At 41.6% G+C, this 13714-nt stretch overlaps 1 protein-coding gene across 1 annotated transcript in view; it reads left to right on the top strand.

The window, feature by feature from the left end:
* The window catches only part of tsc22d1 (TSC22 domain family, member 1), a 228525-nt gene extending 215045 nt beyond the window's left edge, over positions 1-13480 (top strand). Inside the window, exons 2-3 of the mRNA XM_063051170.1 lie at positions 8441-8492; positions 11794-13480. Of these exons, the coding sequence (XP_062907240.1) occupies positions 8441-8492; positions 11794-12042 (301 nt within the window). The 3' untranslated portion in view covers positions 12043-13480. The remainder of the gene's footprint in view (positions 1-8440; positions 8493-11793) is intronic.
* The last annotated feature ends 234 nt before the right edge of the window (positions 13481-13714 follow it).

Genomic DNA, 13714 nt, shown 5'->3' on the forward strand with positions numbered 1-13714 from the left:
GAAAAGTAAAAGAAGTGGGGTAGTTGGGACTCTATAAGCACCTCCTTGTTGTTTTACCAAGATAAGGTTGCAAAATGTGACTGCAGAGATCCCTACGGGATATACTTAGTCATTGAGGTAAATTAAACCTAGCAATGAAAGATTATTGGAGTAAAGAAATGAGGAATATGGAGATAGGGTAGGGTAAAATGGATCAGTCCATGGCTGCCTCTGCCTCTGGAGCAACACCTTATATTCTGTCTGACTAGCCTCCAACTTGATGGCATGAGCATTGATATCTCCTTACTTGCCGATCATCTGCCTCTGGTGCTCCTCCCCTTCCCTTTCTTCCATGGTCTTCTACCCTCTGCTATCAGATTCCCTCTTCTCCAGCCCTTTATCATTCACCAATCAACTTCCCAGCTCTTTACTTCAACCCTCCCCCCTCTCTAGGTTTCACCTATCACCTACCACCTTGTACTACTTTCTCCCTCTTCCCCCCCCCTCACCTTTTTGCTCTAGTGTTCATCTTTTTTTCCAGGTCTCAGACCAAAGCGTCGACCGTGTACCCATTTCCATAGATGCTGCCTGGCCTGCTGAGTTCCCCCAGCATTTTCTGTGTGTTGCTCTGGACTTTCAGCATCTCCAGATTTTCTCGTCTTAGGGTAAAATGGAGTCGAGGTAGTAGATGAACATGCTCAAGAGGTTTTCTTGTTGCCAATTCTTGTTCCTTGTGTTTCTAACAAGATACCCAAGAACCATGTGATAACAGGAATCATTCCAGCACAATTGGTGAAGTAGACATGAATTCAAATCCTCACCTTAGTGCCGAGCACCGGGGAAATGAACTCTTCAGCCCATTGAGTTTGTACTTACTGTGAACCACCCATTTATATCAATCTTACATTATTCAAGATTGTTTAATGTGATTTCCAGTACACAGGTGTAAAGGAGAACAAAATAATTGTTACTCCAGATCTTATGCAGCTGAAAAAAAAGCACAGTAAGATAAAGAACACAATAATGAGTAAATATAAATGCATAAAATTGCTTGTATACATAGATCCTTTATTTTCCACACACTCTCGTCTACTGTCGTCCAGGTTCTACCAAGCTAGGGAATTCAAACGGAGATCACAACTACGTTGAGAGTGTAAAGCATTAAATCTACAGAATTATTACGAAAATGGATTGGATTCATTAATACTTTATTTTTGGGAAGAAGGTTTGCTGGTCTGAACCATATGTGCCATTAGAGCCATAGCACTTTTAATTGCCTTCTGAATTAACCCAGCAATTTATGTCAGAAGTCCTGCAGGAAGCTATAACAAGGAATGAAGTTTTCTGCTTTGACCAGCGCATGGTTCTCATGAGTACATAGCACAGGAATGAGCCCTTCGGCCCATTATGTTCTACCAATCTAATTAAGTTATGTGCACCTAATCCCTTCTGACGGCACATGGTCCATGTCCCTCTTCTCCACATATTCCTTTGCCTGTCTAAGAGCCTCTTTACTGCCTATGTTATAACTGCCTCCACCACCACCAGGCACCCACCACACTTTCTATATATATTTTTTAAAAACACAAACTTGCCTGCACATGTCCTTTGAAATGCCCCCCTCAGCTTAAATGCATGCCCTCTAGAATTAGACATTTTGACCCAGGGCAAAAGATACTGAGTATCCCTGTGTCTCATAATTTTATACACTTCCATCAGGTCTGTCCTCTGTCTCCACTGCCCCAATAAAAAAACAATCCTAGTTTGTCCAACCTCTATAGCACACATCCTCTAATCCAGGCAGCACCCTGGTAAACCTCTCCTTGCAATGGGGCAATCAGAATTGAATGCAATACTCCAGATGTGCTCTCACCAGGTTTTCATAAAGCAGCAATGTAATTTCCTGACTCTTGAACTCAATGCCTCAAATTGTTCACCCAGTCCAGTAGATTTCAACATCTATGGGGATTGGATGGCTCAGCTGGTAGCACTGTTGACAAAGTTAAGGTTGTTGTTTCAGTGTGGAGACAAATGCTGCCAGTGTACTGAAGTGTGCTGTGCCATAAGCATCAATTGAGGCTTTGTATGTGTTCTTGGTTTGGACATAGAAGACAGCATGAAATTTAGAGATATTCCTCCACCCTGGCCAATATTTATTACTTGTGATCGTTACCACAATAGTGTTTTTTTTTGGTAATACTGATCCAGGCAATGTTTACTCCTTTTCAATAGTAATGGCACTTCAAAATATTGGCGCTAGAGTACTGTACGGTGGGCCGGCATGGTAACATTGTGGTTAGTGCAGCGCTTTATAGCAACCATTTTGTATGTTCTCCCTGTGACCATGTGGGTTTCCTCTAGGTGCTCCAGTTTCCTCCAAAGATGTACAGATAGTGTTAGTGAATTGTGGGCATGTTGTAGCCTTCGCTGATTGGATTTGATGCAAAATAACACACTTCATTGTATGTTTCAATGTACATGTGACAAAGCTAATCTCTCTTTACTGTGGAAAATCCCAATGTGTGCAAGGTGCTTTATAAATACAAGACTTCAGTTTGGTTCCTAACGTACAGTTATAAGCAATCATTGCATCATTTTCTGTTGTGCAATCTTTCTCAACTTCCATCCTATCAGTTTTTTCCTTTTGTTTACCTTAACCTGTTTCTCCCTCTGCAGATTGTGCTTGACCTATTTTTATAATTATTTACAGCACTTTGCTTTCAAGTTGTGCAAGTTTTTTTTGTTTTCCAAGGTAAGATTAAAACCTATGAGAACAAAAGATTCATCTCCTGCTAAAGTGACTTTATTCTAAAATGTTCTTTCTTCTCCGTGGTCACATTTTCACAGTTACGTTTTTTTCAATGTCCGATACCATTTTGAATGTCTGCCTGCAAGTTGTTTATTTTGACTGATACCAGGTGTGCAGCTAGAGTAAAACAGAAACCCCTTGCACTGATGAAGGATCTCACCTGAACTATGAGCACACATTATTCTTTTGGTTATTTGTTTCAGATTCTTGGCATTTTGTTTGTTTTTATATTTGCTCCTACTTGATGGAGTTAATCCAAAATTTGGCAATAGGGACAACATTTGATGGAAAACACTTTGACGAAAAAGATTTTAGAGGCTTTGTGGTTACAGAATTTTAATTTTGAGTGGCTTTGTGGCACCGGGTACAAGTTATTCTTTTACACTGGCGGAAAGATGAATCCAAAGCTCTTTTTCTATAAGAAACAAACAAAATGATAAACATGTGGTTACAAAAGCCACAAATTGAGATGATCTTCACTGTGCTGTGCTCAATTTGATGTAATAATTTAAGAAGAGATTGATCAGTTGTACGTTGCTAGTCTCGCATGAATCTGCAGAACACAAGTTCAAATCCCAACAGCATTTTAGGGATTTTGAGAAAGCAACTGGAACTTTTTGCAGCTGATGTCATTAAAATGATCGTAAAGGTGACAGATTACAGTGAAGGTTAGAAAAAAAAACCTATCAGCCTTGTGTTGTGTTACTTCTGATATGAACAACCCTTTTCCCTGGTGGGGATTGAGCCACTCTCATCATGAAGAATGGTCTATCTCTTTGTTAGGTCAAAATCTTAGCATCACTGTAGGAGCACCTGCAGAAGACATTAGAATGGTTTAAAAAGAAAACTTACTACCACTCCCTCAGGACAGTTTCAAATTTTGGAAAAGAAATCAGCCGTTTCTGATGGTTTATAATCAAACCTCCATGCTTCGCTGTGTCCTTTGATATTCTCCTGGATTTGATAGTTTGTTTTCTGTAATTTTGATCAGGTTATTAATTCCTCCTTTTAGAGTCATGTGATCACTTGTGCAGTGCTGATTTTCAACACTTCATGTTTTCAACTACATTAGCCTTGAGCTCTGACATTTTCTCTCTCCCTGTCTGTCACCCTCTCATCTGTTTTAAAATGTTCCTCAACATTTACCACTTTGACTAAGGTTTTAATCATCTCTGTGTGAATTGGTGCCAAAATGTTTTCCATTACGATCCTTTTAATATGCAATGTGGAGTGTTAAATATTAGTGAAAAATACTGGAGGCATTAAAGGCCATTATGGGAAATTCAGAAAACATTCTGTAGAATGCTGTCTCAATTTCTGTCATCTTTCAAAATGAGCATAGTTTCTATGGAGTTAGAATCAACTGCTTAATGAATTTGAGTAGTGTTTGTATATTTAGTAGCTCTTCGGCTGAGCTGTTGAATGTTATTACCAGTGATGAACAGTAGGGGACAGTATGTTTGTATATTAAAGCCCAGTGATTGAATATGGTATTTATTTACACTCACTCATTGATATTACAAGAAAATATGCCAAGCAAGAGCGTAATAGCCACCTCCTGATATAAAGTTAATGTAGGGCATAGTTTGTTATAAACTCATAATCACCAGCTTTACTTCTGTTGTTATGCAGTAAAATAATAAATTATAAAATATTATACACTTTTCCTTGAGGTACTTAAGCAGCTCTCTTTATAGTCCCAATGAATCTGCCGTTAGGACTACCTGTGGCAGTGCATTACAGACTATTACTATGTTTATTTTTTGTGTTAAATTGCATTTTTGCCCATCATTTTCATTCTGTCTCCTAGTTTGACCCTTTTGCCAAACAGTTTATCTCTATTAACCTAATTTATAACTGTCATGTTTTAAAATCCCTGTATTAGATCCCCTCATAAACTCCTCAGTTCCTAGAAGAGCCACCCCAATTTCTCCAGTTTTCACACAGAACTAGAACCTTCACATTTTTCCTGATGGTGCCCAGAAATTGAAACACTGCACAGCTGTTGCTAAACCAGAGTTCATTATGACTATGTTGTTGCTGTTATGCTGTATGGCTCTATAGCTCAGTGTATAAAACCCAGGGGTCTAACCGTTAAACCCAGCTTGCCACTTTCAATGCACTATGAAATCTGTTTTTGAACCCCTCTTGGAATTGTATTCTCTTTTATAATCCCCTTTTCAGTATTGCTTTCAAAATGTAAAACTTTTCATTTCTCAATGTTTATCTGCCCATTCTACCAGCCTGCATGCATCTCCTTCAAGTCGTTCACTATCCTCCTTGCAGTTCACTCCACCTCTAAGAATTAGTGCCTTCTATACTTAACTCAGGGCTGTTGATACACATTATGAAATGTGGTAGACCTTGTACTGACCCCAGGGGAACTCTCTATTTTTCCCTTCAATTTGAAAACCAAACTTTCATTACTTAATCAAAATCCTCTTTCACATTAGTTGAGCACAATTTGTCTATAACAAAGATTTTTCAAACCAGGCTGAAATAATTTTGTATTATTTTTGTAAAATGTAATTTTCAGTTTAATTTCTTTATTTTACTGATTTTAATTGATCTATTATTAGCAAGAAAGTCCTAATACAGTTATATAGAGGACAACATGACCTAAATCCAGAGTTAGCCCTTGTTCCGGTAGTTAAGTATGTAACTCTCTCTCCAAGTGTCATAGAGCATGGAGCACTTCTACACGTATCTAGTTCTGGTCTTGAGAATATTCCAATTTCTCTCTGTAAATTTTTACATTTAGCTGCCTTCCACCTTTTTACTACCCTTCTCAACATTCACTACTTTAATTGTGCTATAGGTCACCTATCCAAACATTTCCTTATGTGGCTTAGTTTCATTTAGTTTTATAGATCTGTGAAACACCATATAAATATTACATAAGTGCATGATTACACCAGGCATCAGCAGATATATTCTGGAAATCTCATGCGTGGGTTTTGACCTTGGGTTGTCTGTGGTACAACAATATATGAAAAATTGAAAATACTGGAAGTACTCAAATTGCTGCAGAGAAAATGGTATTAACCTTTCACCAAAATATGTCTTGCTATCAAAATTGTTTGCGGAAATATCTCAGATGAGGTGCAGGAGTGATTTGATTATTATTATATTGGTTTGGTTTATTATGTGTACAGTGAAATGCTTGTCCTGCATAGTGTTCATACAGATCAGATAGTTACACAGTGCATTGAGGTAGAACGAGATGAAACAATAACAATGTAGAAACAAAGCGTAAAGTTAAAGAGAAAGTGCAGTACAGGTAAATGATTAAGTGCAAGACCATAACATGAGGTCAAGGGTCCACCTTGATATACAAGATATCTGTTCAATAATCATATTAGCGGTGTAGAAGCTGTCCTTGAGCCTGATGGTATGTGCTTGCAGGCTTTTGTTTCTTCCATCTAATGGAAGCAGGGAGAGGAGAGAATGGAGTGGGTGGGGTCTTTGATTATGCTGGTTGCTTTTCCGAAGCAGCACTGAAGTATCAACGGTCCGTAGAGGGGAGGCTGGTTTCTGTGATGTGCTGTGCGAGGTCCACAACTCCTCAGTGTCTTGTCACATGTTGTGCATCAGGATAGGATGCTTTCTATGATGCAGCAATAAAAAATTCTTCAGCTTTCTGAGGTTAGCCTTCTTGACTGTAGCATCTTCGTGGTTGGATTTTAAGAATTAGCCAGAGAACTACAGTTTACCTTGGAAGGGAAATGCAAATCAGTGGGATTAGTTCTAATAGTAGTGATTAAAAGGAACTGAAGAGCTGACAAATGGCGAATTTGCCTCTGGACTGAATTTCTATTTCCATGCACCTGGCAGATTATTTAACCATGCCCTGTGATGGGGCGTTGGAGTTCAGAGTTCAATGCCAGCATCCTCTGTAAGGCGTCTCCGTACGTCCTCCCTATGGAACGCGAAAGTTTTCTCTGGGTTCCCCGGTTTTCCTCCCACATTCCGAAGTCACACGGAGGGAGGAATTGGTCATTGTGCATTGTTGGGGATTGTTGGGTGGTGCAGTTTGAAGGACCTGTTCTGCACTGTATCTCTAAGTAAAAAGTTAAATCTAGATTCTAGATGTGTTTTATTTTTGCTTGTTGAGTGTTTACGGAACTAGCTGGCAGTTTTTCTTCAGTAAGACACGCAGAGCTGGTCTACATTGACCGTTCAAACTGAAACATTAACCCCGATTCCCTTTTCATAGGTGCTGCCTGGATTGCTGAGCAGTTTTTATTTTGCATTTTATTGGGTGCTGTTTGTAGATTTTTTGTTTTATTTTAAAATTATCTGAAACTTATTTTCAATTCGTTGGGATTGTTATCCTGTACTTTTACCACCAAACAAGGGAGGTTCTTTGTGCGTTAGTCGCAGATGAGTTTAATTTGCCTTCGTGCGCCTTTGAAAGTTTCCCGTAATCGTTGTATAATGAGTGGAGAGAACGGGGTTTCGAGCTGTTGACAGTCTGTGCGCTACCTGCCCCGGACCTGACACTGCAGGCGTTCCTGAATGTGTAACCTGGCGTGCGAAAATTCTGAAATCGGGCCCGCTGAACCTGCGCGGCTGCGGCTGCGGCTCCGGCTCCGTGCGTATATATTATGCTAATGACGATCAGGTGAGCCAATGGGCGGCGCAGCTGTCAGCGTTCTCTGCATGTATTATGCTGATGAGTGTGCCGTGGGGTTTTGTGGAGGAGCGGCGGCGGGCGCTGTTTGTCACCATCTCAGGGTTCTTTGTGGAGCCGTGGAGGTGGCTTTCCAGGTTCACTAGCAGTCCCAGACAAAATCCACACTCTCCAACCCTCACAACACTCCCTCTGCGGCGATCGGGCAGGCACAGGCAGCAAAGCACCGTTTCTCAAGCATCTTCCTTTTGAAATAGCATGAATGCTGAATATTTTAAGTCACTGGCGATGGAGCTTGGGGTTTACCAGCTGAGGAATTTCTCGATTTCATTCCTTTCCTCTTTGCTTGGAACAGAAAACGCCTCCGTGAAATTAGACAGTAGGTAAATGTCGGTGGTTGCCTTTTTGGAGCAGTGAAAGGTCGTTTCTGTTTGAGGGAGCAGATACAGTTTAGCAAATGCCTCTTGTATTGCAACAGTCTGCGATGCTAAAGGCGGTGACAGCTTCTTCGAAGTCTTAAGCTCTTTGTGGTGGGGGGAGGGGGTATTTCTGAGGAAAGCGAGTTTGTTTTTTTTGAGTGTTTTCTGAGTCCTGGGAGCTTCTGCTTTAATGTATGCTCCTGGATATATTGTCGAGCAATGCGGGGGAAAAATGGCTGGCGTCGTCTCACCGGCTTGTTATTTTGCCGCATTACAGCGGGGGACCCGGGAGTCAGCAAAAAGTCAAGATAACGGCGTCTTCTTTTTGTCCAAAGCTTGATCCTACACATGAATTAAAATCTATTTAAAATATTACTGGGGTGGTGGGATATCGCCGTGTTGCATACCTTGCAAACTGCTCGCACGGGAGGGGGAGTAGTTGAATATAATGCATCAGATATCACAAAAACAAGGCTATTATCAGGTTTCAGCGCTACATTTGATCTTGGCAGGGACTTGATTTGGCTGTTATTCGCATGTTTTTTTGTGCATCAGTGGGAATAGCAGCCTTAATCTTATTTTCTTGTGTTTCGTTTCCAGTTCTTCTGGTGCCAGTGTGGTAGCCATAGACAACAAGATCGAGCAAGCCATGGTAAGTGGAGCCAAATATCTATATGGCGGTTAGGGGAAAAGGGAAATTTATTAATCGCACAGTAATACGGGGGGACAATTTTGATTATTTGATAAGCTCTTGGATGCAGCAATTATGGGAAGCAGGGAGAGCGAGAAAGGGCAGTATTTTTGTGGGACTATGCCAAAGAGGTAAGGCTAGGAATAGAAATAATTCCCAAATCACAGGTTGCAATAATGCTACTCAGGAATGGCTGTACATTGTGTTTAGTGTTTCCACCGCTAGTCCTCTGAGGACATTTATTGTGCGAATGAATCATTGCAGAGATGCTCAAGGTGAAGCAGAGACAGCGTTTACACTTTCCTGTATCTGTTTTGTATGGCATGACCGCGGGCAGAAACTGTCTCTGCAGGGCGAGGCTAAATGTTCATGTTTATAATTCGGACTAAATTAAAATACCCTTCCATGTTACTGAAACGTCAGATTGAGTGAACAGTTTCCCTGTTTGTTGCACATAGCATACGTCGAGTTTATTTTGCCGTGCTTGTGTGTGTGAACATTCCGTTTGTATTACAAGTGTCCTGGAGATCTGGGTATGGCATTGGGTGAGAGATTGTGGTACAAGACACTAGCCTGCTCTTTAATATTTGTAGCAGCAGGCCAGTGGGGTCGGGCCTTTGTATATTGCAGCTGCAGGAGGCGGTAGAGCGTTGAGCTCCCCGCGGGTCCGAATGTGCCAGAATTTGCTGGAAACACCGAGGCCAGCGGACACACGATGGCGAGTGGAGGACGGAGTCGCTCTGGCCGCCCCGCCCCGCCCACTGAGGCTGTGTTCGAACTGGTTGGGCTAGGCGAGGTGGCCCCGGGCCCCGGACCGGTGGGTGGCAGAGCCCGGACCCCGGCGCAGCGCCTCTGCCGCTCGCATCGCTCTTCCGGCTGCCGCCGCTCGATCGCAAGCCTTAAACCCCGGCTATAAATAACTCGGCTGCCGATTGGTCACGGCCAGTGACGTGGCGCACTCTGTGGGTTTTGGTGACGTCAACAGTTGTCAGGAGCGGGAGACGACGGAAGTGGGAATGCAGGTCGGGGAGGGGGAGGGGTGGGCAGTGCAGACGGTCCGGGATTGCTGCCGGAGTCAATTGGTAGCTAGTGATAGTGCTGGAGCTCCTCCATTCCCTGAACGCACTTCCCACTTCCCAAACATTTAAAGCATCTGGCACAAATCCAATTGCCTTTGGTTTAATGCTTTTAGAATCGCGGCACGCACTGCTGTAAATTTGTGTATTCAGCAAGCAGGAATTGAAGCCTCATCCAATGGATAAGTGGGGAAAGGGGCAGGGAATTGGCACAAGGGAACATAGGGAGGGAATGCAAACCAGAATGAGCATTTTAAGGTAACACCAGTGTGAGTGAACGAGCAGAGGGGTAATCAGAGTGCTGAGGAAGTTGGGGCACTAACAGTCAGATTTCTGCTGTGTATGTTTTCACGTGTAGATTAAGCCAGATAGGGAGAGTAGATGTAAGCACAAGAGAGAGAGTTGGCGGTGGATAAGGGATGTTGCATAGGTAGAACATGTGGTTACTGAGAGAGAATCGGGTCAGAATCTCAGCTTGGCTTCAAGTAATTGCCTCAGTCATGGGAATGGGTACAAGTGTCTATTGTGTCATAGCCATCCTTGTCTATTTCTCCCACTTCTACCCTTTGAATATCTCTGTGGGTGCATCAGTTTTAAATTTGATGAGGGTTTCTATATCTATCTTTCAGACTGGGAGTTCAACTCCCATTCATTCTGGCAAAAAATCATCTATGCTTTAACTACTTTTTCTCGTTATTGACCTTCCTTTCAAGGGAAATGTGATTGTAGCACAATTTTACACCCTCGTGTAATTTCCCCTCTCTCCTGACCATCTAGTGTGCCAAAGAAAATGATGCAATCTCTGCTCATAACTAAACTTCTGTAGCCTGGCAACATTTCTGTTATCTCAGCCATCCTTCAGTGTGATGACCAGAACTGTACGCCACTCTAGTTGTAGCTTCGTTCTGTCTTGTGATGGGTGTCAGTGAAGGCGAGCATCACAAATGCTGCCTTAACACCTTAGCTAACGTGCTACTTGTCGTAGGTGCATGTGCATCACAAACGCTGCTGTTCCTTCAAACTGCATTGTGCATTTTCTCACCTTTCACAGCTATAGATTAAATTCCAGTTTGCATGCACTTAGCTGGTCCATAGATATCTTACTGGAACATCGTTTTCTTTGCTGTCAAAAAAACAATTTTGGTGCCTGCGCAAATATTTTTAGCCATTAGCTCTTCATTTATTTCTAAGATCCAACACTGAAAAACGGCAGTCTTGGGAATGAATATGCAGTCACTCACTCAGATAACTGGAAAATGATAGTTGGTCGGGCTCTGTGCTACTGCGATACAATGTGTTTCAGTTTAGCACCCACTCACTCAGAGAACTGAGTTTAGCAGGTTTCCACTTGTAAATGTTCCTGGCCATTTACCGTGTCACCGACTCTTCTCATCTGACTTCTCCTGTTCGATGTCAGTAGTGTTCCTTTAATGCCCTCTTCTGTGAGCTCCGACATAAAGTAACTAACTCAGCTGTATGTTTCTCCTGCCTTCACCCTTCATGTCCTGCTTACACTCTTGCTCCATTTTGTGCTGTTTTGTGCCAGGTATACAGTTTATTGGTGAAAACTCAGTTCACTCACAAGCAGGTGACAAATCAGAGCTCTTCGGGCATTAGCTGAAGCTGGGTGCTGGTGGCAAACATTTGGGATGTGGCTTTGTGTAAAAGGTTGGATATGACACGGGAAGCAGGAATAGACCCTCACACCTGCTCCAGCTGCTGGTTCACTCCCGGCTCCACTTTCCTTTAACACTCTCAGACCCACCCATCTGTGTCTTGAGTATTCTCACGAGATGGGTGTTGCAAAGAATGTGCTTTTCTGATTTTACACAAGATTTGAAATCTCAACACCTGAAGGATTTTCATATTCCATTTCGCTTCTTCTCAAAAATTGAGAAAATTATATTAATAAATTAGAAATTTTAAACAGAAGATCACAGATAAGTATCTTCAAATATCCTCGTGGGAAACCATAAAAAGCTTTGTAATGTATTATAGAGGTGGTTTATTCTTGGCAGATGTTAAATTAATATCTTGGCAAGGAAACATCTCAAGCAAGCAGAAAAGACCATTTGACTGCTTGAACAAATCGTGGTTCTTTTTAAAGGTGCAGTGGATAAATGTTTAAAATCGTGGTTTTGTACAGTGCAATGTAATGGTCTTTAATTGGAATCTTTGTTTTGTAGGATCTGGTGAAGAGTCACTTGATGTACGCAGTGAGGGAGGAAGTGGAAGTCCTTAAGGAACAGATCAAAGAGCTGGTGGAGAGAAACTCTCAGTTAGAACAGGAGAACAACCTGCTGAAGACTCTGGCTAGTCCTGAGCAATTAGCTCAGTTTCAAGCACAGCTCCAGACAACTGGCTGTTCTCCACCAGTGTCTCAATCAGGACAAACCACTCAATCCACACCACCTAACGGCGGATCATCAGCTTAAAGTCCATGCTGTAGAAACCACTGGGGCCATCGGGCTTTGCAGAGAGGAGAAATAAATCTGTCATTTCAATCATCATGTAATATTTCATCGCACACCGACAATTCTTAATTGGTTATGGGAACTAGAGTTGTATAAAGCCAGAAAGAAACTCTCTTCGGTGATAAGGCAGTTGTCTTTAGCTAAAGGAGTTTGCTTTAGGGGTGTGGAATGGAACCTTGTTCTCAAAGAGAGTGGTTGTATGCACAAGGGGAGAAGCTATCATGCAGTCCCGAGTCCTGCTTACTGATCACTGCTGGTGCTGTGAGAATGCGTGCAGAGTTTTATTTCGTTCAGCACAGCTATAGTCGAGTGTGCATGCGCATGTATGCGCGCGCGCTGATATAACCACTACCTGACAAGGTTGAGGAAGACGTGGATCAGAGGCAATCAGATACTGTCTGTGGAGTCGAGGGGGCTGTGCCCTCCTTTACAGTGCCGTGGGCCACTTTGAATTATAAATGAGCTATGAAGACAAAATGGGAGTATGAAGGCAAAACTAGTAGTATTTAACTTGAACTACAGAACTATCACCTTGGACCTTAAATGGACAAGTTTGCTTTGTTTACACTTCTTCAAGATGTGGAGAGGGGTCGATTTTTCAATTTAGATGTGACTCTAAAGCTCTGTGGCAATCCAAAAGATTGTTCATCTAATGTATATTGTGTATGTAGTGTAAGTATTGTGTAATATAGAGCTGTAACTATTAGGTTGTACAGATTGAAATCTTGCTGTTTCATTGATCCAATTGCATTTGGACATTTTTTATGCTGTTGAACAGAAATGGCATTCGTGAACAATTATGCTGTTCAAAAATACTGTAGGCCTGGAAGACTTTTTTTTGTAAGTTAATGGTACGTGACAGATAATAGAAAGTGGTCCACTGGTCCCATTTCTATCAAGGTAAAGCAGTGGCAAATACTGCACTGACAGAGTGGTCTCTTAGTCAGAAATGGCTTTGAGAGGTGGGAGTCCCTGGGTTCCAGTGAATTGATTCTTTGTGAATGCTGTTGGTTCAGTAGTCCTTTGGTCTGTCAAAATCTATACTGTAATGGTTAGATTCCTGTAGGTTCCAGGAGCAATGGATTCATCCAGCCTGGATATATTTGTTGCTTCTAGTTGGTTGTTAAATACCTTCTGAGAAAACTGTATTCAACAGTAGTACAATATTTAGAACACCCACGAAGAGTGTGTTTTCATAATTAAGCACTCCCAGACCTGAAAAATTCTGTTAGCAGTTCTGATCTCTGCTATAGATTTCACATTAACAGTAATAGTGTTGCTTATATTCTGGTGCATGTTCTGAAACAGTTGTAACACATTCAGTTATACTTGACTGCTGCACAACTTCTAAACTTTCAATAAACTCATGTTGGTAAATAATTGACTGTGCATTTGTTTTTTCAGTGTTACCTTTAACTATAGACTGCGATTGGATAGTTTAAAAGAAATGTTATTTGGTTGAATAAATTTATTCCATTAATCACCACCTGAGCAGCTGAACCTAAATTGTGATGAAAATGAGGATCAATGCTGCAAAAGAAACAAAAAGACAGAGCACCCAATGGAAGATTTGCTTTTTATTAAGAAACAATCTATTTTAAGTCAAAATTCTACAGGCTAGAGCATTTCATTG

Source organism: Mobula hypostoma, chromosome 6, assembly GCF_963921235.1.
Source record: "Mobula hypostoma chromosome 6, sMobHyp1.1, whole genome shotgun sequence".
Taxonomy (NCBI): Eukaryota; Metazoa; Chordata; class Chondrichthyes; order Myliobatiformes; family Myliobatidae; genus Mobula; species Mobula hypostoma.